We start from the raw sequence: 24442 nt of genomic DNA on the forward strand, positions 1-24442 counted from the left end.
ACACAAAAGAAGGTTGAAATTTATTAACACATTTATAAAACTTGATGATAAATCATGTGATTTTAGCAAATATAAAATTTTAGTCATTTACATTTCGTTATTTGTCAAAGAGATAGATAATTTTTACATACTTTTTCTGCTTCAATCAAGGACAATCATTTTAATTTTTTGTTCAGTATATAATTCTCATTAAAAGGTGAATAAAATGATGATTCTATGCTGGATCACATATTTTAGTATTTTAATTTCCGGTAAGTTTTTTTTATTTTTCAATAAAGCACCAGTCAATATCACCATAAATATAAATTAAATAAAAATTTATTAAATTAATTATTAATATTTAATTGATAATATTGTTGTTGATTTTATTTTTACAGTTGTATATGGAAATTTTGCAAGAAAAATTTACGGTGGAAAACTAATTCGTATTTATTTAGCTCCATATGTGGTATCAATACAAGTTAGAAACCATCATATTTGTGGTGGTTCAATTATTTCTGATAAATACGTGTTAACTGCTGCAAATTGTGTATTGGCTGAAGAAAATGTAGTGTATGGAAATATTCAAGTACTTGCTGGAACACATGACATCACTGATTCCCAATATGGACAAATTCATAAAGTGTCAAATGTTATATTTCATGAATTTTATAATCCACGTGATAATTGGATCAATGATATAGGTATAACACAATTAAATAAATATATTAATTTAATTTAATTTGTATATTTTTTTTATTTTTTAAAAGCAATTCTCAAGCTAGAAACACCAATCGTCATTCAGCTAGCTTATCGTGAATTGGTACGTTTACCATTACGTAAATGTTTGGGAAATCGTTATCACACTTCGGGATGGGGAATTGATCCAATAACACATGATTTATCAACGTATCTTCAACGAATTAGTATACACACAGTTAAATCAACTATTTGCCGATCAAAATATTCCGGACTTTTAATTGATTTCACGACACAACACTGTTTTTTTCCATCTTTATCATCAACTGGACTGTCGCCGGTAATTAAAGCCAATAAAAAAAAAATTTTTAATAACTATTATTAATTTAAAAATTAACTCAATTATTTTTAGGGTGCTGGTGGTAGTCCTATCATGTATGGACGACAAATTGCGGGAATTATTTCATTTGATTCTTTGGATGTTAATGATCCAGCTGTATACACTGATGTCGTGGGCTATAAATATTGGATGGAACAAATGAAAGCAAAAACAATATATTAACATTCAAAATAAATTAATATAAAATCATAATGTCCACTAATTTTTTTATATATTGCATTATAAAAATTGAATAAAAATCAGTCATTTATCCCAGTAACAAAATAATACTTTAATTATATTTTAAAATTCAATTATAATAATTGAGTGATGAGGAAATAAATGTGTCAATAATATATATATAATTATTTTTATACACACTTGTATTCCGTGTGTGTTTATATAAATAAATATATTTGAATATATTATTGGTTTATCTATTTTATTTTTCATCAATGTGTTAGTATTTTCTTATCGTACTCCAAACGTGGAATGGAAAATAAAAATTTCGAGATAAAAATACATGGTCTTTATGAGTTAAAAAAAAAAAATGGATTTTTTATTAAAAAAATATAAATAAAAGTTTATAATATTTATTTATTATATAGACAAAATAATTATCAAGTTATGGTGAAAAAAAAAAATCATTACTAATTCAATTTAAATTCTCTTGAATTTTTTAATAGAACAAATTTTTAATTATAATTTTATTAAATTAATGGACAACAAAAATTAATACATACTTGATTTTGCACAATAACTATATGCAATGATGAATGATGATCTTTTTTAGCACTAAAATTATATTTTTTTTCAACAAGACACAATAATTATCAACCAAAACGAAACACGCGTTTATCGATGTTTTAATGTTTTCTCAATATTTATCAAAAATATACTAATGACACGTGAAACGACAAAAAACTATCTAGTTTCGTCTAATGCGACAGCATTGGTTTTTTTTTTTTTTTTTATATATTTTACTAATCGGCTATTAGATAGGAAGTGCACTTGTCATATATATAATTAAAGTATTTTAAATATTAAAAAATAAATTATAAAGAAAATAACTAATATTTAACACCATTTTAAATAATTTATATTTATTAATTTAGTTTTTTTTTTTTTTCTAAATTAATTATATTTTTATTTATAAAAATAATATAAAATTATGGATTAATTTTTTTTATCTTCGTAGCCATTTTGTTTCCGGTGAAATTTAAAATTTTAAAAAGTTAAATAATTTATTAAATTTTATTATTATTATTTTTTTTTTTAATAATTAAAAAAAAATATTAATAATTATTATTTTTATTTTTAAATAATTTTAAGTAATTTTCAATTTAATTTATTTAATAAATTACATACATTTTATACATAAATGTATAATTATTATTATAAAATATAATTATAATTTTTTAAGTGATTTAAAAAAAAAAAATATAAATATCCCAGTTTTTAATACTAAAAATTTGATATACCTATTAATAAATATAAAATGACAGTTATTTACATAACGTTATTTGTCGAAGACATAGATAATTTTGTTTTACTGATTCCACATTTAGTTTTAAATGTTTCTTATCAAAAGTTGAATAAAATTATTCATAAAATTATGTTCCTATGGTGGATAACATATTTTAGTATTTTAATTACTGGTAAAATTTTATTAAATTTATTTTTCAATAAAATTTAAGCTAATAATATAATTTATTTAAATTAATTATAAATATTTATTTGATAATATTGTTGATTTTATTTTTACAGTTGTATATGGAAATTTTGCAAAAAAAATTTACGGTAGACATCGAGTTTCTTAGAGAGGACAAGTTGTTTGTAGATAAAAAAAAAAATTATATTGTATTTTTCATCATGAAAATTAAATTAAAAAAAAAGGTAGATACAAAGAACTTGGTGTATTAATAAATAAAAAATGACAGTTGTTTACATTTCTTAATTTATAAAAGACGAGATAATTCAGTCCACCATTCAGTACTATTTAAGCACAGTTGTTTTAAATTTTTTTTTCAGTATATAATTTTTATCAAACGTTAAACAAAATTATTCATAAAATTATGTTCCTATGGTGGATAACATATTTTAGTATTTTAATTACTGGTAAAAATTTATTAAATTTATTTATCAATAAAATTTAAGCCAATAATATAATTTGTTTAAATTAATTATAAATATTTATTTGATAATATTGTTGATTTTATTTTTACAGTTGTATATGGAAATTTTGCTAGAAAAATTTACGGTGGAGAAAGAGTTTCTACTTTTTCATTTCCATATCAAGTATCAATACAAATTAGAAACTATCACATTTGTGGTGGTGCTATTATTTCTAATAATCATGTATTAACAGCAGCAAGTTGTGTATTGGCTGAACAAAATGTAGTGTATGGAAATATTCAAATACTTGTTGGAACACATGACATCACTGATTATCAATATGGAAAAATTCATCAAGTGTCATATGTTATATTTCATAAATTTTATAATCCACGTGATAATTGGATCCATGATATAGGTATAATATAATTAAACAAATATATTAATATAAATTTCAATTTAATTTGTTTATTTATTTTATTTTTTAATAGCAATTCTCCAGCTAGAAACACCAATAATTTTAATGAGAAGATTAAGTTCAGCAGCAAAATTGCCATCGAGAAAATCATTTTCACTACGTAATCATCACGTTATCGGATGGGGAATTGATCCAATACTTAATGAATTATCAACACATCTTCAACGATTTGAAGTACAACTGATTACACAGAGAGTTTGCAAAGGTCAATATTATCGAGAATTTGTGCTTTCAGAAACACAGTACTGTTTTATTCCATTTTTGCCATCAACTGGAATATCACAGGTAATTAACATCAATAAATCAATTCAATTTGTCACTGGTTTATTATTAATCAGCATTTATTTATAAATTTTTTCAGGGTGGTGGTGGTAGTCCTATCATGTTTGGACGACAAATCATTGGAATTGTTTCAATTGATTCTTTGGATGCCAATCAACCAATTATATACACTCATGTCTTTGAGTATAATCATTGGATTCAAAACATGATGAAAAAATTGTAATTTATACATTCAATTATCATTTATTACTATCAAGTAATAAATAAAATTATTATCTATTAATATTTTTTTTTTCAGTCAAATATAAAAACATGTTGTTTACTAAATTATTTTCTCATTTTTATTTCCCCATATTATATATATTTTAAAATATAAATTTAAATGTCATAGACATTTTACTAAAAAAAAAATAATAACTTATTTCAATTTCGAAATATATTTTCATGTGTAAAGATTAAAATTATCTTTATTTAATTTAATGACTCGATAATAAAACCAGGAACAAGACAAAAAAAAAAAAAGTATAAATATTTATTCAAGGCCACGTCCGGTGATAGTGACAATGTTTAACTCAATAAATGTTTAACATTTTTATTTATTTCATCACGTTAAGAATAACATAGAAAAATAAAATTCAGTCAGTCATCAACGACGAATCAGTGATCATGAAACTTTTAATAATAATTTTAAATTTATTTCTAATTTGTCGAATAAAATGTACAAGTTCAGTGTTAAAATCAAATTCATCTGATGATTTATCAATAATTGTTCAACATAATAATAGCATGAAAAATAAATTAAATGATAGTCATATTGATTGTTTTGGTTTTGGTAAAACAGTATCACAAATACTTGAATGGTATTTTAAAAAAAATTCAGAATCATTAAATTATCTTGATGTTAAATTTTACTTAACATCATCTAAATTTACACATCGTAATTTAGTCATTGTTGGTGATCAATTTGGTTTAGATTGGACTGATTTTAAAATTCAACGTAAAACAATAATAATTGTACATGGTTTTTTAACAAATCATGATGAAAAATGGATAAGTGAAATGGAAAATGCATTTTTAAAATGGGCAAGTAAATAAATTAATTAAAAAAAAAAAAAAAAACCAACAAATTAATATTCTAAAATTAAATTATTGTTGTTTTAATTTTTAAATAATATCAGGATGATGTTAATGTTGTTGTTGTTGATTGGAGTGCACATGGAAACACCTGGAATTATTATAAAGCTGTTGTCAATGCCAAAACTGTATCACAGGAAATAGTCAAGTAATTATTAATAAATTTCTTTAATTTTATAATATTATTATCTAATTATTTTTTTGATTCAAGATTTTTATCTCACGTTGTTAATGCAACACTTGAAAGTGGTATAAATAATAGCATTGAATGGGGACCAATCCACATGGTTGGACACAGTCTAGGTGCTCATATTTGTGGCATAACATCAAATAAATTTAAAAAGCTAAATACAAAATGGCAAATAAAAAGAATAACTGGTCTAGATCCGGCACAGCCGTGTTTCAAGAACAGTGATATTTTACTTGATCAAAGTGATGCACCATTTGTTGATGTTATTCATACAAATGGTAAACTTTGGTCCTCATTTGGTCTTGGTCTTCCTGATCCTGTTGGTAAGTCAAAAATAACAAATAACAAATAAGCCAAAAAAAAAAAGAAAAAAACAAATTTAAAAATAAAAAAAACAACACAATTTTATTACAATTTGATGACTAATTAATTTATTATAAAAAAAATTTAAATATTTGCAAATTATTATGTACAATAATTGTCTAATTGATCAAATGATAAAATTAATATTTAAAAATAAAAAAAAAATTAAAATAACAAATTTATCACAAGTATCATCAAGACACAACAGTCAATTGTTCTTAATTTTTTTTTTTTTTAATATAAATTTTTGTATAAATAATAATTTAATATGTCATATTTGTATATACCACTGGAAAATATGTAACTACAGGATCAATTTCTTCTGTTTCTACCCACAATGGATGCTCATTTTCATGTACTTGTTGTTGACCATTATCATCATTAATATTATTATTATCTTTAATATTATAAACATATTTATTATATGTATTATTGTTATAAACATTATTATTGTTGACAGTAGTATTATTATTATTAATAGTAATATTATTTATAGTAATATTAATAGTAGTATCTTTGTTATTATTCTTATTATTATTATTGCCATAATTATTATTTCCATAGTTAAAATTTTTGTCACATTTTGCATTAACAATAATACTGTTTAATTCTGTAATATTTTTTAAAACTAATGGTGGTATTGGTGTACAACATTCATAAATACCTTCAATACTATTTGGCAATTTTTCAGCAATACTTATCATCATATTATTTGGCAATACATATCCTACACTATCATCTTCTTGTCTAGCAATTTTATCACGCCAATAATACATCAACTCCAATACACAAAGTTGATGTTTATTAAATGTTTTTCCACTTTTTCTATAAAAACACTTAAAACTATAATCATCACATATTGGTTTTTTGTATACATTTTTACAAATATCAGTACTTCTTTGATAGACTGATTTAAGCATATTATTTTGTCCTTTGCCTAATGTAAGTAATTGATTACTCATTACATCTTTAATGTATAATAAAAAATGTGTATCCATACGTGAATATTTTACTAATTCTTTTGGCAATGGACGAATACGCCAATCAGCTAATTGATGTTGTTTGTCAGTCTGGACATTGCAATAGGTTGATAATAAATTTGAAAAAGTACGTTTACCAGGTGGAATATTTAATACAATTGCTGCTTGATGTGTGTCAAACATATTGACAATATACAATGATAAATCACGTTGTAACCATTGTATATCACAATCAGCACCATGAAATACTTTTAATACTTTTGGATTTGTAAATATTTTATTGAGTACATGAAGATCAGATCTCAGTGATAGTGTATCAATTAAATAGTCTGTATTTCTTGTTGATATTTGCATGAGACAAGTGATGCCTTGATAAGATCTGTATGAATGATGCTCAAGATCAATTGCAATTTCACAACACTTCATTAATTTTTCTACTAATGAATTTAAATCATTTTGTGTTTGGACAAAAACCACATCAGTATCATCAATGTTTTTGTACAGTGTCGTTGAACATGGAACAAGTTGAAGCTCATTAATTTCAAATTTTTCAAGTTCAACTTTGTATGGATGAATACAAGATTTATCATTTTTATTTATTGCCACATTCAATAATAATGGCTCAATGGCATTTGGCTTTTCCACCAACTTTGGCATCCATGGGCTAGATGAATTATCAATTTTATCTTGAAACGACAATTGTGGTTTTATGATTTTAATTCTTCTTGATGATACTGCACCATTGCCATGTGGAATAACTTGTTGCGCAGTTGTTACTGATTGCCTTGGTGGTGATGTCCATGTTTGTGTGGGGGAGGATGATAATGATGATGCTGGTGAAAATGACGACGTGACACTAGCACTTTTCCAATCACTGTTTTTCATGTTATTCAGATGCATGCATGGATTTTGGCCGACATTATTATTCATCCACTGATAATATGGAGTAACATAATTAACACTATTATAAAATACTCCATAATTTTCTTCATTCAAACTATTATCACAATAAGCATAATTTGCACTAGAACTATATCTATTTTTCACTGAACCGAAAAATTCACCCAATCCATTGTTGACAGCGTAATTAAAAGATCGTGAACTATAGTATACACCATGAAATGCTGGATTCTGGAGCAATAAAAACAAAAAAAATTATATTAGTTATTTAGTTTAAATAATTATTAAATAATTTATGAATTTTATTTTTTAAATAAATTATTTAAATGAGCAAAAAACTTTTTTAAAAAAAAAATAATCAACAACACGTGTGAAACACGTTTTTACATACCTGATAATTTTGTGGAATATAAGAGTGAGAATAATTCATGTTGATTCTCTTGATGAATTAAATATATATTATTGAAAAATTATTATTAAATATATATTATTTAATTTATTAACTTAATAAATTATTTACTTTTTTAAATTAACAATTTACAACAATTTACAACGTGGTTAACACAAGTTTAAAGAATACCTGCGGACCACTACGGACGGCTTTATTCAACAAGTGTTTACGAGAGAGTGAGGCTCACACCGATTTCACGGTCAAGACAGAGAAAACAAGAGAAAAATTATTATAGTTACAAAATTGGCCGTTTATTCGTGGGAATATTATATAGATCGCCATCTATGATTTTAAATTAAAACTTGAATCGAACTTTATAAAACCGGGCAAATTTAAATTAAATATATATTTTGTTAATAATAAATTTATAAATAATACTTTTACATAATTAAATAATTTTTTTTTCTAATTATAGGTCATCAGGATTATTATCCAAATGGAGGAAGAAGTCAACCAGGTTGTTTGACAATTCAAAATTCATGGGTTAATTTAATTATTGGTATACCAAAAAATGGTAATTTAAAATTGAATTAATAATAATTGTAATATACATATTAATGATGATAATAATTAATTTTTTCTTTTGGGTTATTGTAATATTAATTGAAGCAATTGAACAAGCTATTTGTAGTCATGGACGTTCTTATCTTTACCTTACTGATTCAATAATATCTGCAACATTAAATAAACAAAATTGTACATTTTGGGGACACACATGGGATCGATCATACAGACAAGCATTTAATATTATTAATAAACTCAATTATTCTGCTGATAATAAAATTGAAATGGGCATACATGCTGATAAATATTCACTTCGTGGTACATTTTTTGTCATGACATCAAATGCTGAACCATTTTGTGGTAATTTATTATTTTTATTAATCAAATACATTGTAATATTTATTTTTAAATATTAATTAATATCTCAAATTAACTCCGAGATAATAATTATAATTTAGAATATAATAATTATGGAAAATATTTTTGAAAATTATTTTTTTTTTTCACAGATATTACTGCAAATAATAATGATGATTATTTAACACAACTTAAAAAAGATTTTCCAAATGAAATTGATGATTAATTATTATTAAATTAAATTAGTAAATTTTTTTTTTAATAATCTTATTATTTAAATAAGTGCCAGAAAAATTTATAATCATGGCCTTGGTTTAGTTTTAAATTTATGACAATATTTAAAAATAAAAAAAAACTGTTCAAATAACTTATGTGAGATAAAAAAAAATATATTGTTTGTTTAACTATATATCAGTAAGTATTATTAAATTGATAATTCAGTAATAATAAATTTCTCCAAGTAAAATCAACGTCGTAGAAAAAAAAAAAAAAAAGCAAAAATATAACCAAAAAAAAAAAACAATATGTTGATAAAGTCATTTGAAATAATTTGTTTATTATTAATTTTTGTTAATTATTGTTCATGTCAAAATGAAAAATACAATAATAATAGCATTACATATAATTCATCAAAAATAATTGGTAATTCATTATCAAATAATTCATTACAATCAAAAAATGATATTTTATCTTATAAAAATGTCAAAATTGATTGTTCACGTGTTAGTGGTATTGCTGATGGTATATTATCATGGTTTTCATATCTTCAAAAATCAACATCAAGTTCATTAAAAGTATTTATAAAGTTATATACAAGAAACAACTCATTGTCTCATATATTAATAAATCCTGATGACAATATAAATTTAAATTTATCATATTTTAATATTGAACGTAAAAGTGTTTTTATTATTCATGGATTTATGACACCAGCAACTGAATCATGGATGGACCACATGAAAAATGCTTATCTTGAATACGTGAGTAATATTTATTTCAAATAAATAAATAAATAAATAATATTATTAATAATTACAGGAAGATGTTAATGTATTTGTCATTGATTGGACTGAACATTCATTCGTTTGGAATTATTATAAAGCCATTGAAAATTCATTGGAAGTTGGTAAAATTGTTAGTAATTTAATAGCAAAAATAACAAGATATTATTTAACAATAAATAATAATAAAACATGGGGTAAAATACACTTAATTGGTCATAGTCTTGGTGCTCATATTTGTGGTATTATTGCTGATGATATTAAAATGTCAAATGGTAAATGGACTGTAACACGTATCACTGGTTTAGATCCGGCTCAACCATGTTTTGTTGGATCAAATTTAACATTAAATAAATATGATGCACCATTTGTTGATGTTATACATACAAATGGTAGACAAATAATACCTGGTATTGCACTTGGTGCTGTTGATGATATTGGAACAATTGATTTTTATGTTAATGGTGGTTATTTTCAGCCAAGTTGTAATAAAACACCAATAATGTTATTTAAAATGTTAAAAACAATTATTGATTTAAGTAGAGAAGCATTTTGTAGTCATATGATTGCTATTGATTATTTTACTGAATCAATTAAAATTGCAAGTGTTAAAAGTAAACAAAAATTTTGGTCATTTAAATGGGATGGTACATATAAAACAGCTGAAAATATTATTGGTAATGATTGTTCAGATAATGACTGCATTGTAATGGGTATTGAAGCTGATAAATATTCAATTCAGGGTAAATTTTTTGTTTCAACTGCAATGTCGTATCCATATCATGGACCAATTGTTACGAATGACATTAATGAAATACTAAATCAGCTAGAAGTTGATATTAAACATTAATATCAACACATTATAATTTGTTTATTTATTTTGTTGATAAATCCTTGAATGATCAATATAACCTCAAGAAAAAATAGAAAACACTTGTCAAATGAAAAACAACAATAACAACAATCAAAAAAGGTAAACACAATAATATTTTTTATAAATGCGCTTTAATTACAATAACAATATTTAATTGAATTAATAATTAATAAACTAACAATTAATGATTTAATTGTTTATTTATTATTTATAAAAAAAATTTGTCATTTTATAATATAATTTTTATATACATCATCATTTGGTTGAAATACTTGGATACATAATAGCTACACTGATGAAAATTCCAAGTGTTAAATTAACAATAAACTAAATAAACAATAATTATTAAATATAAATTAATTTTACAACAATATAATATATAATTTTAAAAATGTTTTTTTTTTTGTTTAACTTTGTTTTTGTACAAATTATGTTATATTTTATTTAACTTAAAATGAATTATCTTAGGTTTAAAGCCTCAGTAAATATCTAAATTCAATAGCTAGAATATTGATGTTAATATTAAATTGAATATAATATAAATAAATTAATAATAATATTAAAAAATACTAATGAATTAATTGAACATAAGTTGCTGGAAATATACCAGTTCTTCCATCACACTCACCAATCCACCATCCATCTGGTTGTTTTTGTTGTATTGTTATTAAATCACCAACACTTAAACTAAGTTCATCATTAAGATTAGCATTATATTGATACAATGCTCTACACTGTTGTATAATATTATTATTTTTATTATCATTTAAATCAACTACATCATTATTATTATCTTCAGATTGACTTGAAAACTCATCAAAATCACTAAAATCATCTTCATCATGTGGATTTTCTGAGTTACCATCACCAGCTGTTCTATCAACCCATACATTACGTTCATTATCATGTTCTTTTGTCATGTGTATATCAATATCATCATCAACATCATCAGGAAATTCAATACTATCATTATTTTTCATCCAATTTGGTATTTTTAATACACTCTGTTGTAAACCTTGTTTATCACGTGATACAAGTATATATTCAGCAAGTGGATGTGTATTTTTTTTACCACCTTCAATATCAGCAAGTATACCACTTATTTTATATTTAGCTGCTTCAAAAAATATTAACATTGAACGCATATGATATAATTTATCACATACATTTTGTGTTGTTTCATCAACTCCAAATGATGGTGTTTTAATAAATGCACGATGTAATGTTTCTAAACCTTCACGTCCACGTTTTTCACGTTCAATATCTTGTCTAATTAAATGTAATACACGTATTAATGATTGTTTTCTTCTTTCTCTATTCATTGCAAGTGTAACATGTTCAGCATAAAAATCTGGTAATAATTGTTCAATATATGTACATTCATTATTATTATCAATACGATTTATTAAATTTTTTAATAAATCAACATCATTTATGACATTTGAATTTTTAATTGGTCCTATTAAACGTTCAGTTGATTGTTGTAAACGTGGTGATAATGATTGTAAATTTGTTAAATATATATTTGCAAAATCTTTTAATGCACTTAAACGTTCTTCTTCTAATAGCTCCATTTGTTTTGAACTTTTTTTAACTGTACTTTCATATTCTAAACGTGCACGTTCAGCACGTATACTAACTGTATAAAATTCAGTATCAGCACGTCTTGATGAATCCTCAGCTTTTCTACGTCTATTTTCAAGTTTATTTATTTCTTTTTCAGTCATATTAATATGATGATTTGATGTTTTATTATTGTTATTCAATTGACTTTGACATATTGATTGTACACGTGATAAATCTTGTAGTCTTTCATTTTCACGTGCACATGTAAAACTTTGTTTTTTACTTTTTGTTGTTATACCACGCCATTCTTGTAGTGATTTTGATGCTTTATCAACAGTATTTTCAATGATTTTACGTGAACGACCTTGTGCTTCAGCAACACCAATACGTAAAGGTTTTGCAAGATTTTCATCCAAGGCTATACTCCAAACACGATGAGCTTCAGCTGCTGCCTCCATTTCTTCACCAACATTTCTCCAAGCTTCTGTTACACCACCTGAATTATTACCACCTGAAAAACAACAACAACAATGTATATTTTTATTTATAATCAAGGTTGTCAAGTTTACTTGCAATTATTTTATTTGTCTGAAATATTTTTTAATGATGTTTATATTTATTTTTTACCTTGATCCTTTGTACATGCTTTTGTTAATTTACTGCTGAGTTTACTGAGTCCTTTGGCATATGATGCTTCCAATTCAGCTCTTGTAAAAAGAAAATTATTTTTTTTATATATACCTTTATTAAAATAATAATGGTAATTAAATTGTTTTTTTTTTTTAATTCAAGTATCATTACCTCTCGTGGAGAATTGCCGCAAGTTCTTTACAAAAATCACCTCCTTGTTTGACATATCTTCGGACTTCTTCAAAGCCACCAGGACCAGTCTATCAACAGAAAATAATAACAACAATTACTTTTTTTTTAATTGCTGAAAGTAATTTTTTCAAGAATTTTTATTTACACTTAAATTATAAGAGATTATTTTGTTTTTTATATAATTAATTTGTAGCGGTTATTATGCTTCATTGTGCATTAAAAATTTAACGTTATTTTTAATTTTTAACATCTTCGTGATATATTGAAATTATTATTAAAACTTGTCATAATTCTACTACGGCTAAAGTACAGTTTCAATTGTAGATTGTTATTCATTTTTTTTTTTTTTTTTTTCGTTATGGTAAGTCAAGCACAAATAATTCATAAACTTGTATTTTATAATTTTAGTAAATTAATTTTTTTTTTTTTCTCTTCTTTTACATTAATTAATAATTTTATTATTATTAAAATTCAGAATATTTAAATGAAGTATAAAATTCATTAAAAAAATTTCTTAAATTATTAATAAATAATTAATATTATTAATAATTTAAAAAATAAAAAAAAAAAAAATGTAATTTCTCTCTACGAATAAATTTATATTTCTTTCGAATTTTATTCCTCAATGAAAAATAAATAAATAAATAATATATAAAAAATTAAATTAACATTAATTTTATTTAATGCATATTATTATTATTGTTATAAAATTGTCATTGGACTATTATTATTCTGAAGAGTCGTTGCGAATCGACAATTTCCGTTTGTCTTCTCTCCAATTCACTGTGTGCATATAGTATTTCTCTTCAACATGCAATTTCTCTCCCGACAAAAATTAATTTGTTTAACTATATGCAAGACTACATCATCATTATCAACATCACTATATTGTACTAGAAATAATCCTCAAAATTAAAAACATATATGGATTTTAAAAAAATGAAAAAAATTTCGTAACGAGGAAGTTGTAGTACAATTGGCTCCTCTCACCTTTACTCATATTAAAAAATTATCATTAAAAATGGATATAATAATTAATCGTTATTAAAATATAAATTTATAATAATTTTATTATCTAAAAGGTTAAAAAAAAAAAATTATGCGATTAAAGAATTTATTTAAATCAACTTCAGTAGCCTTGAATTATTTTTTTTTTTCTTTTAAATTTATACAAATGACGTTGAACGAAAAAAAATAAAGAAAATTGGTAAAAATAAATTTTTTTTTATTGAATTTATATATAAAATATAAATTTAAATTAGTTTTAATATAGTGGTATTATTATTTATGGAAATAAACTAGTGAAAAAGGGAAAAAATGTGAAAAAAAAAAAAAATTTGATAACAAGGAAGTTGTTATATTTCCGGCTCCTTTCACCTTGTCTATTGGAGTGTTTCGTATTAAATAATATCAAAACGAGAATGTAAATTATTATAATAATATATTTATATTATTAATTCAATTTTATTATCACTATTATCTCGAGGATAAAAAAATATATTAATAATTAATTAAAATGATATTTCTTGATGGTCAAAAATAATAAATAAATCAGTTAATTATTATTCACTCATTATTATGATAAAAGTATTTTTTAAATTCATAATTTCAAGTTCAACTATATTCTTGGTTACTATTGAATCATTATAATATTAGAAAGTTGTTGTTTGAATTTTTTAAAAATAATTTATATGTTGTTTTTGATTTTTATAAATTTTTTTTTTTTTCAATTTATTTATTTTGTTATTTTATTTTCTGTTGTTTAGAAATTATAAACATTAAAATGGTTGTACAGAGACACATGCTGAGACTAATTACATTCATGAAATATCTACTAATAGTTTGATTTAAAAAAAAAAAAAAACATGTCAAGTGATGGAGAGTTGAGACAAACCGAGCGTGACTCGTTTAGATATTTCACTCAGTTTTTCATATACATGCAACAGTGGCTTTTATGATAAGACATTTATTTTATTTATATAAAAAAAAAATTTTAAACTGGTTTTTATCGAATATACAAATGCAGTTGAAAAATATATCTACAAGAAATTTCATAAAAAAAATAATAAAAAAGGGAGAAATGAAATCGACAGTGTTCAGAAAAAAACAACTTGCCAAAAAAGTAAAACTTGAATTTAATTATTTTTATCCTTATTTTTTAAATAAATATTTTAAAAATATAAAAAAAAGCGAGTAAACAAAATTTTTTTTGATATTTTTTATATTTTTTTTTTCAAAATTGACATATTAAGCTAGCACAACTTTTTTATTAATTATTAGATCTTGATGCAATTGGGCTTAAAATTTTGTGCGAATTATGTGTTTTTTATGTGTGAAGAAATAAATTTGAAAGAAAATTTTTTTAAATATTTTTTATATTTTTTTAAAAATTGACATATTAAGCTAGCACAACTTTTTTATTAATTATTTGATCTTGATGCAATTTTGAAATGCGAATTATTTTATTTAATAAATTTGTTTTTTATTTTTTAAAAACTGACATATTAAGCTAGCACAACTTTTTTAATAATCATCGAATTTCGATGCATTTGGGCTTAAAATTTTGTGAGCATTATGTGTTTTTTATGTGTGAAGAAATAAATTTGAAAGAAAATTTTTTTTTTTATTTTTTACATTTTTTTAAAAAATTCAAATATTAAGCTAGCACAACTTTTTTAATAATCATCGGATCTTAATGCAATTGGGCTCAAAATTTTGTGCGAATTATGTGTTTTTTATGTGTGAAGAAATAATTCAAAAACAAAATTTTTTTAAATATTTTTTATATTTTTTTTTAAAATTGACATATTAAGGTAGCACAACTTTTTCAGTAAACATTCAATCTTGATGTTATTAGACTAAAAATTACGTGTGAATTATGTGTGATTTATGTGTAAATAAATAAATTAAAAAAATTTTTCGTCAATTTATTTATTCTTTTTTTTTTTTATGATAATACTTGTGTTTATAAAATCAATGAACAATGAACCTTTTAGAAGGTATAGATACAGGCGCGCGTAGCGCGCCAATGTGCTCGTAAATAATAAAAAAGACAAATTGTTTATATTTTTTTTCAAATTATTCATGAAATATAAATAATAAAAATTTATTTAGAATTTTTTTTTCTTTTATAAATTACTTGATTATTTTAATTTTAATTATTTATATTTTTTATTAATAATAATCAAAATAAAATAATGAAAAAAAAAACAAAATATTTATAAATTTAATTTGTTCTTTTTTTTAGATAATTATTAATGATGATTACAAAATAATTAAAATGCATATACAAAAAAAAAAAAGAATTAATACTTTTGGAAATATCATGCTTACATCAGACTTAATAATTCAAAAGTTTGAAGAAAAAAAGAAAAAAAAAAAATACAGCTAGACCAAGAAGAGATGAAGTATCACCACTTTCACCATTTATTTTATGACTTTTAAATACACAAGTAAATATTACCCATGTTAAACACGCGCTTGGTTATTATCGTGATTTCACCTGGGGCATTATTTTGTTTCACATATTATGAATACATATGACCTTCACATATAAATTTTATTTGAAAAAAAAATAAATAAATAATAATAAGTTAATACATATCCATCCACCTGTCGATGGATCAACTTTTTATATAAAAATATATAAATTTAAAAAAATAAAAAAAAAACTTGATCTGATAATATTGCACAAGTGGCCTCAGTGTCCACCTTCAAAGACCTTGCAAATTCTCTCCATTTTTTTTTTTTTTATTCCATTCATTTTTTTCTCCATTCTTTTAATCCTTTTTTTTACATCACAATGAAGTTGGCAGGTAAAATGAATATTTTAAAATGAAGAAATTTTTATACTTTTAAATGTTCATCACGTTGTTTAAACATTTAAAAGTCAAATAAATTTATAAAATAAAAAATCATTACTACTTTCTTTCGCACATTACGTTTAGCACAAATTTTTCAAGTATCATTAATTTTATGATTTAAAAAAAAAAAATACAACAACTTGTCGGTATGTTTGTTTGGTTTTTTAAAAATATTTTTAGTTGGTTTATCTAGACGTCGATGAATATATTTATATCTTTTACATGGTCAACACAAAATTGACATATCTTTTTAAATAATCTCCGGGCTTCTATACAAAGTTATCACTAAATCTTTTTTTATTTATTTTTTATTTTTACTGTAATGTTTACATGGTGATATACAATTTTCATTGGGGTACTCAATTTACAACCTGTGTTTTTCTATGTATCATCATTTATTATTATTTTTTTTTCTCTTGCCTTCATGAATTAAATAAAGACGTTTATTTTCACCATTATAGAAACTTTCCCACACTTTCTGTGCACATTATTAAACTACTAATACATAAAATATCAAATATAAAATTTTAAATAAACCAAGTGTGCATCTTTAATTCTAAAAATCAATTTTATATTTTTAAATTGCAAAAAATTAATTTTTTTATTTCAATTCAAATATTTTTATCCAAGCATATACTTATTGTCAATTTTTATTTTCAATATAATAACAACTAACATAGAAATTATAATAATAAAAAAATTTTTAGAAAATAACAAAAAAGTTTCTAATTTTTTTTTCATTTTTTTTCTCTTTTAATAAAATATTATTAGCGTGTTTTTAAAATACACATGCAAGTTGTAATATATTGTTTTTTAAATAGGGTAAAATCATGCACCAATTGGTATAAATATGAAAAAAAAATTCATACAATATTTTAATCTCGTGACAATAATTCATGTGTACATGACAAACAAGGAAGTACATAATTAATCTGTGTATTTTTCATCGACAATAATATCACACCCAACAATGACGTAATAGCTTTAAATAATTTTAAATAAAATTTTTAAATGTCATCAATCAAACAAAAAAAAAACCAACACGAGTAAGAGAAATTTATAAAAATAAATAATAACAAATTAATGATACATAATGAATTGATAAAATAAAAATATAATTTATATAAAATGTACCTCTTCAGTATCATGCTGATGAAGTAGATTTGTTGATGCCATTAACCCTCTGATTGACCCAAGCATTCTCTTCTTGATCATGCTACCTTTCCCCACATGTCTATGCTGTTCTTTCTCCTCTTCATATTTTTTTTTAACTTTATCATCATCATCATCAAAATGCTCAGAATCATCATTCAATTTATCCAAACTAAATGACACTGGTGTTAGCTTATTATTTTTAATATCACTTTTTATATTTTCATTACTAATTGTTTTATTTTTTAATATTCCAGTTGTTGTTATATTATTATCAATATTTATTATTGATTTATCAATTACATCAGTTGTAATTATTTCATCTGTTTTTAACTTATCATAAGAAGTTAATTCAATATTTTCAATTTCAGATATTATTATTTCTTCAGTTACTGATGATAAATCATTGTCATTGTTAATTAATACAATTTGTTTTTTATATGCTTCAACTAAATCATAAGAACCTGAATGACTTTTTGATGGTTGATTATTTATTTGTTGTAGTGCACCAACAGCTTGAAGTCTTGAATGTCTTTGTACAACTTCGTCAATTTTTAATTTTTCATCACGTAACCAACAACGCATTTTATACCATGCTTTACTTAGACGACGTTTATTTTTTATTTTTTCAGCATCATTGTCATCATCAGCATCATCATCATCATCAATAACATGTAAATTTATTTTTTTTTCATCTGTTTTATCATTTAGCAAGCTTTTATTCAATTCTGGAATTTCATATAATTCATCAATGATTTTTATTTTATCAGCAGTATTTACATTATTATTTGATGATGATATTGATGATGAAGATGACGATGATAACACAGCAAGTTTTGATTTTGGAACATCATATAATTCAGTAATTTTATCATCACTTGAATCATAAAAAACATCGTCATTTGTTGTTTCAGATGATTCATTTATTTCAATTGATTTGTCATTTTTATTTTTTGGTATATCATAAACATCATCATTGATTTTTGTATCATCAATTGTTATTTTATTATCATCTGTTTGTAGAAAACTAAAGCTTATTATTGGTATACCATTTTCATCTTTTTTAACAGATGTCATTGCTGATATTTCAACACTAGAACTGTGTCTTCGTTTAATATCTTTTTTGTAATTTAAAATAGTATCATTTGATGAATTAAAATCTAAACTTATTGAACATGTTGATTGATGATGTGGATTATTTTTTTTATCATAATTATTTAATGCTATTTCAATATTATTTTCATACAATGCTTCAACTTGTTGGCTTTCATTATTTTTATATTTTTTTTCATCAATTTTATTTGTATCTTTAGATTTATCATCAGATTTTTCACTTGGTAATTCAATAACATCATTTAAATTTATCATTTTTATATTATCAGGTGAATTATTAATATCTTGATGAATTTTAATTTTATTATTTTCATCAATATTTTCAATTGGATTAGTTGATGGCATTGATTCAGCATCAAACCATTTTGAATAATTATTATCTTCATTATTATCAATTGTACCATTTGTGGTTGTACTAATGAGCTCAGTGGAACTCCTAGATTTACAACTAATCTTTTTTTTGACCCCGTTCATTATTTTAGAATTTTATTTATTTATTATTTATCTGTCTGTAGCACAAATAAATATATATTATTATTATTATTTTTAAATATTATTATTTATAAAATTGTGTCTTCAACATCAACTGGAATAAATTGTTTTTTTCTTTCTATTAATTTTTCTTTACCGTTGTTTGGTTTTGTTCGAAAAATCTTTTTAAATTTTGAATTGAAAAATAGATTTTTTTAATTAACATTTTGATGATTTTGTTAATCAACTAATTATTGTTTTGAATTTTTTGATAAATGTTTAAATTAAAAAATTTTACGTGAGTTAATTTTAAAACCGTAATAATTGCTTAACAGTATGAAGAATAAAAATATATACTAAGAAAATTAGATTTCAAGATGTAAGTTGTTGTGGTAAAATTATATAGTTTACTATTCATACGCACTTGAACTCACTTCTTGATCTAATTATAACTGCACCTGGACTTGGTTTAACACAAACCATATATTCCATAAATATTATTTAACATTAATACATTAATTTTATTATTTAATATATTTATTTTTAACTAGTTTGGGTTTATTTTACAAATACCACAAGAATTTTAGTTCAATGCTCGCTTCATAATAATTATTATTTGCGGTTTATAATATTTATTATAAAAATTTAAATTTTATAATTTTTAATTTATATTTTGACCTTTTAAAATTTTATTATACAACCCGATTAACAACTATTTATTTAAATTTTTTACAACAATTAAATCAAACTGTCAATTTGTCGTTTGACTGGATTATTATCATAAAAAAAATAAAAAAACAACTGATAATAATTTTATTATACAATTAAAATTGAATTTTAATTTTTTAATAATTACGTAATTATTATAAATATATAAATAATTTATTTTTCACTTGTTAATTTGAATAGTTTCAATGTAGTGTTTTTTTTTCAAATGAATTTAAACATTTACGTTTTTTTTTTTTGTGATAAAATTAATTATATCAGTTTCTTCCAGCCCATCCGGGAAGTAAATTGTAAATGATAAAAAAAAAATATAATAATGACACATTATTAGGAGCAACGATGACTACTTTATTGAGTAAACTCAACCGAACAAATGAGAAAATTTATTTTGAATTTAATTAAATCAGTGCGGTCACAGTATTATTCCCATCATCAGCCTCAAATAATCACACACATACACATTATAAAACTGCAAATAAATCACTTAAATGTGTAAGTTTAATCCGATAAATGAAAACAAACATCGTCAATACCTTAGTTTTTTTTTTTTAATAGTGTATACAAAATTAAACGACCTAAATTCATCAATTGCAATTCAAAATAAAAAACCATAATTTACAGAAAAAAAAGAAAAATAAATTTAAAAATCCAACTATTACATAAAAATTAAAATGTAAAATTAAATTATTCATCAATTTATTATTATTTTTAAATAAATAATAATATATTTTTTAATGTTATTCAATTAATTAAATATAAAATTTTTTATTTCTCAATTTTTGCTTCTTTTTTTTTCATCAAGTTTTTTGGTTCTGGTTTTTTAACTATTAATTATATCATTTAAATTTAAACAGATATTTATTAAATATTATATTTAAATTATTATAAATGACCTTGATTTTTTTTTTATTATTTTTTTTGTATTACTGATGAAAGATCAACACTTCAATATGAGAATTAAGTTACTAGACATCACGTATATATTGCACAACTGCGTCAAATGATTATATCCGTATAACGTTGCGTGTATGTTACACAACAATATAAAAAAAATGTATTTTTTTTTTTTGAATAATAATCAAAAGGTATTAGAGGAAAAATAGAGAAAAATTTATATAGTAAATATAGTTTAGCTTGGGAATATAATGCGAGTTTAAATATTTGATAAATTCATCTTATTTTTTTTCGACGTATTATTAATGTTTATTATTTTTAAATTGCATAAATGATGTATCAGCATGATTATCATTGACTCCAGTGTACAAACCAAGGCGTGGTGTTGTTAAAGTGTTAAATTTTGTATTTTTTTTTATTTATTTAACATGTGGATTCAATTATTATCAAGTCTGCCTCAATTTATCATTTATCAATATTAATTTTCACTTTCTCACGTATTTTATCATCCCCACTTTTTTTATTTATACTATTATTGTTAATTTTTTTTTTATTTAAACATACACTTTTATAGGTAATTATTAATGTTTATTGATTAATTGCACAACTTGTAATTTTTTTTTATAATAAATAATTAAACCGAAGAATATTTTTCAATTTTTTATTTTTAATTTTTAATTTCACAATTTTAATATTAATTAATAATAATAAACACACGAAAATTTCACCATTGATTTTTAATCATTTTTCAACAATTTATCTAATAATAATAATGTTTAAATATTATTATGCACTATTTTTATTTTATTTATTTAAACAATTGTTATTTTTTTTTTTCGATGTAAATTTTTTTTTCGAATTGTTTTTATTGATAATTGGTATTTCTTTTTTTCATATGAATATTATAATAAATAATTTAACTATTATTTATTTCACATGTATTTTCAATATAATTATCAATATTTAATGATTTTTTTTTCTTATTGTTTAAATCTTTGTTCTATATTTGATATCATTTCTCTTCTCACAATTTAATCACAAACTTTCTACCTGCCATTGTTTGAATAAATATACAACTTTAATAATCTCAAATAATAAATTAATCTATTTTATTTGTCAATTAACATTATTATTTTATTTGTTAAAATTTTAAATTTAAAGACGACAGTATTTTTATGAGATGACGAGACGTATAATACACGACGCATCGCGAGAAACGACTGATGCACTGAAACACACGTAATACAAACCGGGTGTATACATGCTTTGAAAATAAAAAAAAAAATATAATAATAATAAAAAATTAAATAAAAATAAAAAAAAAAAAAAAAAGAGTTCAACGCGTTTGCTCGGATGAACGAACAAAACCAACGACCGGCTGTATGTCTCGTCTGCTTTAGAAAAAAAAATCGAAGAAAAAAAGGTATTTAATGTACGACATACAATGCTTGACAATAAAACACACATATAAATTTTTTTTTCTAAACAATCTTCTGTCAATTTTCATAAAAAAAAATTAGATTAATTTTAAAATCCAATTCGATATGACAATTGCATGTCAAAAACAATTTATCAATTTAAAAACCTTGTATAAAAATCGAAATAAATTTTTAGATAATTCAAGCAATTAATTAATTTGTTAATTATTTAAAATTATTTAAAATCAACTAAAAGTGAAAATAAATATACATTATTTATTTATTTAAATTTATACTGTATTTATTTAAAAAATGATGAAAAAAATAAAAATATTTATTATTCAGTAAATGTTTATAAATTTTAAGAAAATATTATTTTTATTTATTTAAAAAATTATGTTTTAATGAGTTCACATTAACACACACGTAGAAAAGTCAAAGAAAAAATTAAAATATTCAAAGTTGAGAGTTTGAAAATTACTAGTGATCTAGGCAGGGGGTATTCAAAACTTTGCTTTTATTTTTTCATTATTTATTTATAAACTTGAATTGATTTAAAAATAAATCAGCAAAGTATTTATATAATTAGCTTTAAAGACAATATATTTCTCTTATACAATTGTTAAATAATTGATAAAATTTGTATTTTTATTTGAGTGAATTTTGATGTTTATCTTGATATTATTATTATTCAATTTTTTTTTATCTGTTAAAAGCAAAATAAATTGTGTATTTATCACCTGATAAGAGAGTGTGTGGTAAATGTGATTACTCTTTTAGAGTACACGAGTGTTGGTTGTATTATTTTCATATAAAAATGTTTAATATTAAAAATAAAATTCTGTGTGCTCAATGATCCCAAGTACCTTGCAAAAATAATGATAGCTAAATTCTGCACATCTGATTCTTCTATGGCTCGTGAAAGCATTAACTATTAAATAAATAAATATAACGGTTTTCGGTTATTCATGTATCCATTGAATTTATCTACAAAATTATTTTTTTATCATTTTTAAATTTATTTTTGTTCGTTAAATATAAATATATTCAATCCAAACTATTTTTTTCTTGTTATACATTTTCTAATCTCATTAAAAAAAAAAAAAAAAAATTCACAATTACCTGCATTATTCAATTAGCATATTTTTTTTCCATAAAAAAAAAGGAAAAAACTGTGTTAAATGTTCATTGATAATTTCCGTAACATAATATTTCAAAATAATTATGAAAAAAATTTTTACAACAATTTTCTAAAATAGAAATTATAATTAAACAATATTTAGAAGAAAAAAAAAATAGTTATATTACCATAAATTAGACAAAATAAAAAATAAAAAATTGTTGAGAAATATTTAGATTATTTATTTTTTAACTGTTTTTAGCAAATATTTGAAATGAAGTTGATGTAATTATATATGGGGTCATTGACATGTTGTGTTAATTGGTGTAATTGTGATGTCAACATTAAAGTGTTGTTGATATTGCAACGGGTCCTAGAGCACGAACACACGATGTTGGTGTACATAGTCTCATTAGAAATATAAAAAAAATGTTGAAAAAAAAAAAAATAGAATATGCCTCACGTGTGTTGAGTGTCATCGTTCTCGTTTAGACGCGAAAGGAAGCCCCATGCGGTCGTCCAGGTCAACGAATTGTAAATGGAACTAGAGAATTTATAGAAAAAAAAATATATATATATCTATAACAATAATAATATAATCCAGGAAGCCA

The 24442-nt window shown here is 22.5% G+C and overlaps 5 protein-coding genes across 5 annotated transcripts; 4 read left to right on the top strand and 1 right to left on the bottom strand.

Moving 5' to 3' along the window:
- Window positions 1–205: 205 nt before the first annotated feature.
- LOC122859733 (ovochymase-2-like) lies at window positions 206–1240 on the top strand. The gene is made up of 4 exons (XM_044163416.1): window positions 206–251; window positions 378–683; window positions 750–1018; window positions 1091–1240. Exons 1-4 carry the CDS (start codon window positions 206–208, stop codon window positions 1238–1240), a joined length of 771 nt encoding a protein of 256 aa, XP_044019351.1.
- A 1892-nt stretch (window positions 1241–3132) lies between these two features.
- LOC122859735 (chymotrypsin-1-like) lies at window positions 3133–4155 on the top strand. Its single transcript, XM_044163417.1, has 4 exons — window positions 3133–3175; window positions 3285–3590; window positions 3664–3935; window positions 4012–4155. Exons 1-4 carry the CDS (start codon window positions 3133–3135, stop codon window positions 4153–4155), a joined length of 765 nt encoding a protein of 254 aa, XP_044019352.1.
- A 330-nt stretch (window positions 4156–4485) lies between these two features.
- LOC122859184 (pancreatic triacylglycerol lipase-like) lies at window positions 4486–9175 on the top strand. The gene is made up of 6 exons (XM_044162598.1): window positions 4486–5015; window positions 5111–5214; window positions 5278–5579; window positions 8366–8464; window positions 8560–8814; window positions 8964–9175. The coding sequence occupies exons 1-6, from the start codon at window positions 4599–4601 to the stop codon at window positions 9035–9037; spliced, it is 1251 nt and encodes a 416-aa protein (XP_044018533.1). The 5' UTR covers window positions 4486–4598; the 3' UTR covers window positions 9038–9175.
- Window positions 9176–9500: 325 nt separating this feature from the next.
- Window positions 9501–10665, top strand: LOC122859205 (pancreatic triacylglycerol lipase-like; the record flags this gene model as incomplete). The annotated part of the gene is made up of 2 exons (XM_044162627.1): window positions 9501–9791; window positions 9850–10665. Coding segments are annotated over 2 exons (1104 nt in total), but the record flags the coding sequence as incomplete, so codon positions are not given.
- Window positions 10666–10786: 121 nt separating this feature from the next.
- On the bottom strand, window positions 10787–22508 carry LOC122859147. Its single transcript, XM_044162540.1, has 4 exons — window positions 18072–22508; window positions 13054–13142; window positions 12880–12959; window positions 10787–12763 (listed from the first exon to the last, which is right to left on the bottom strand). Exons 1-4 carry the CDS (start codon window positions 19674–19676, stop codon window positions 11256–11258), a joined length of 3282 nt encoding a protein of 1093 aa, XP_044018475.1. The 5' UTR covers window positions 19677–22508; the 3' UTR covers window positions 10787–11255.
- Window positions 22509–24442: the final 1934 nt, after the last annotated feature.

The sequence above is a fragment of the Aphidius gifuensis genome, linkage group LG6, assembly GCF_014905175.1.
Source record: "Aphidius gifuensis isolate YNYX2018 linkage group LG6, ASM1490517v1, whole genome shotgun sequence".
NCBI classification, from domain to species: Eukaryota; Metazoa; Arthropoda; class Insecta; order Hymenoptera; family Braconidae; genus Aphidius; species Aphidius gifuensis.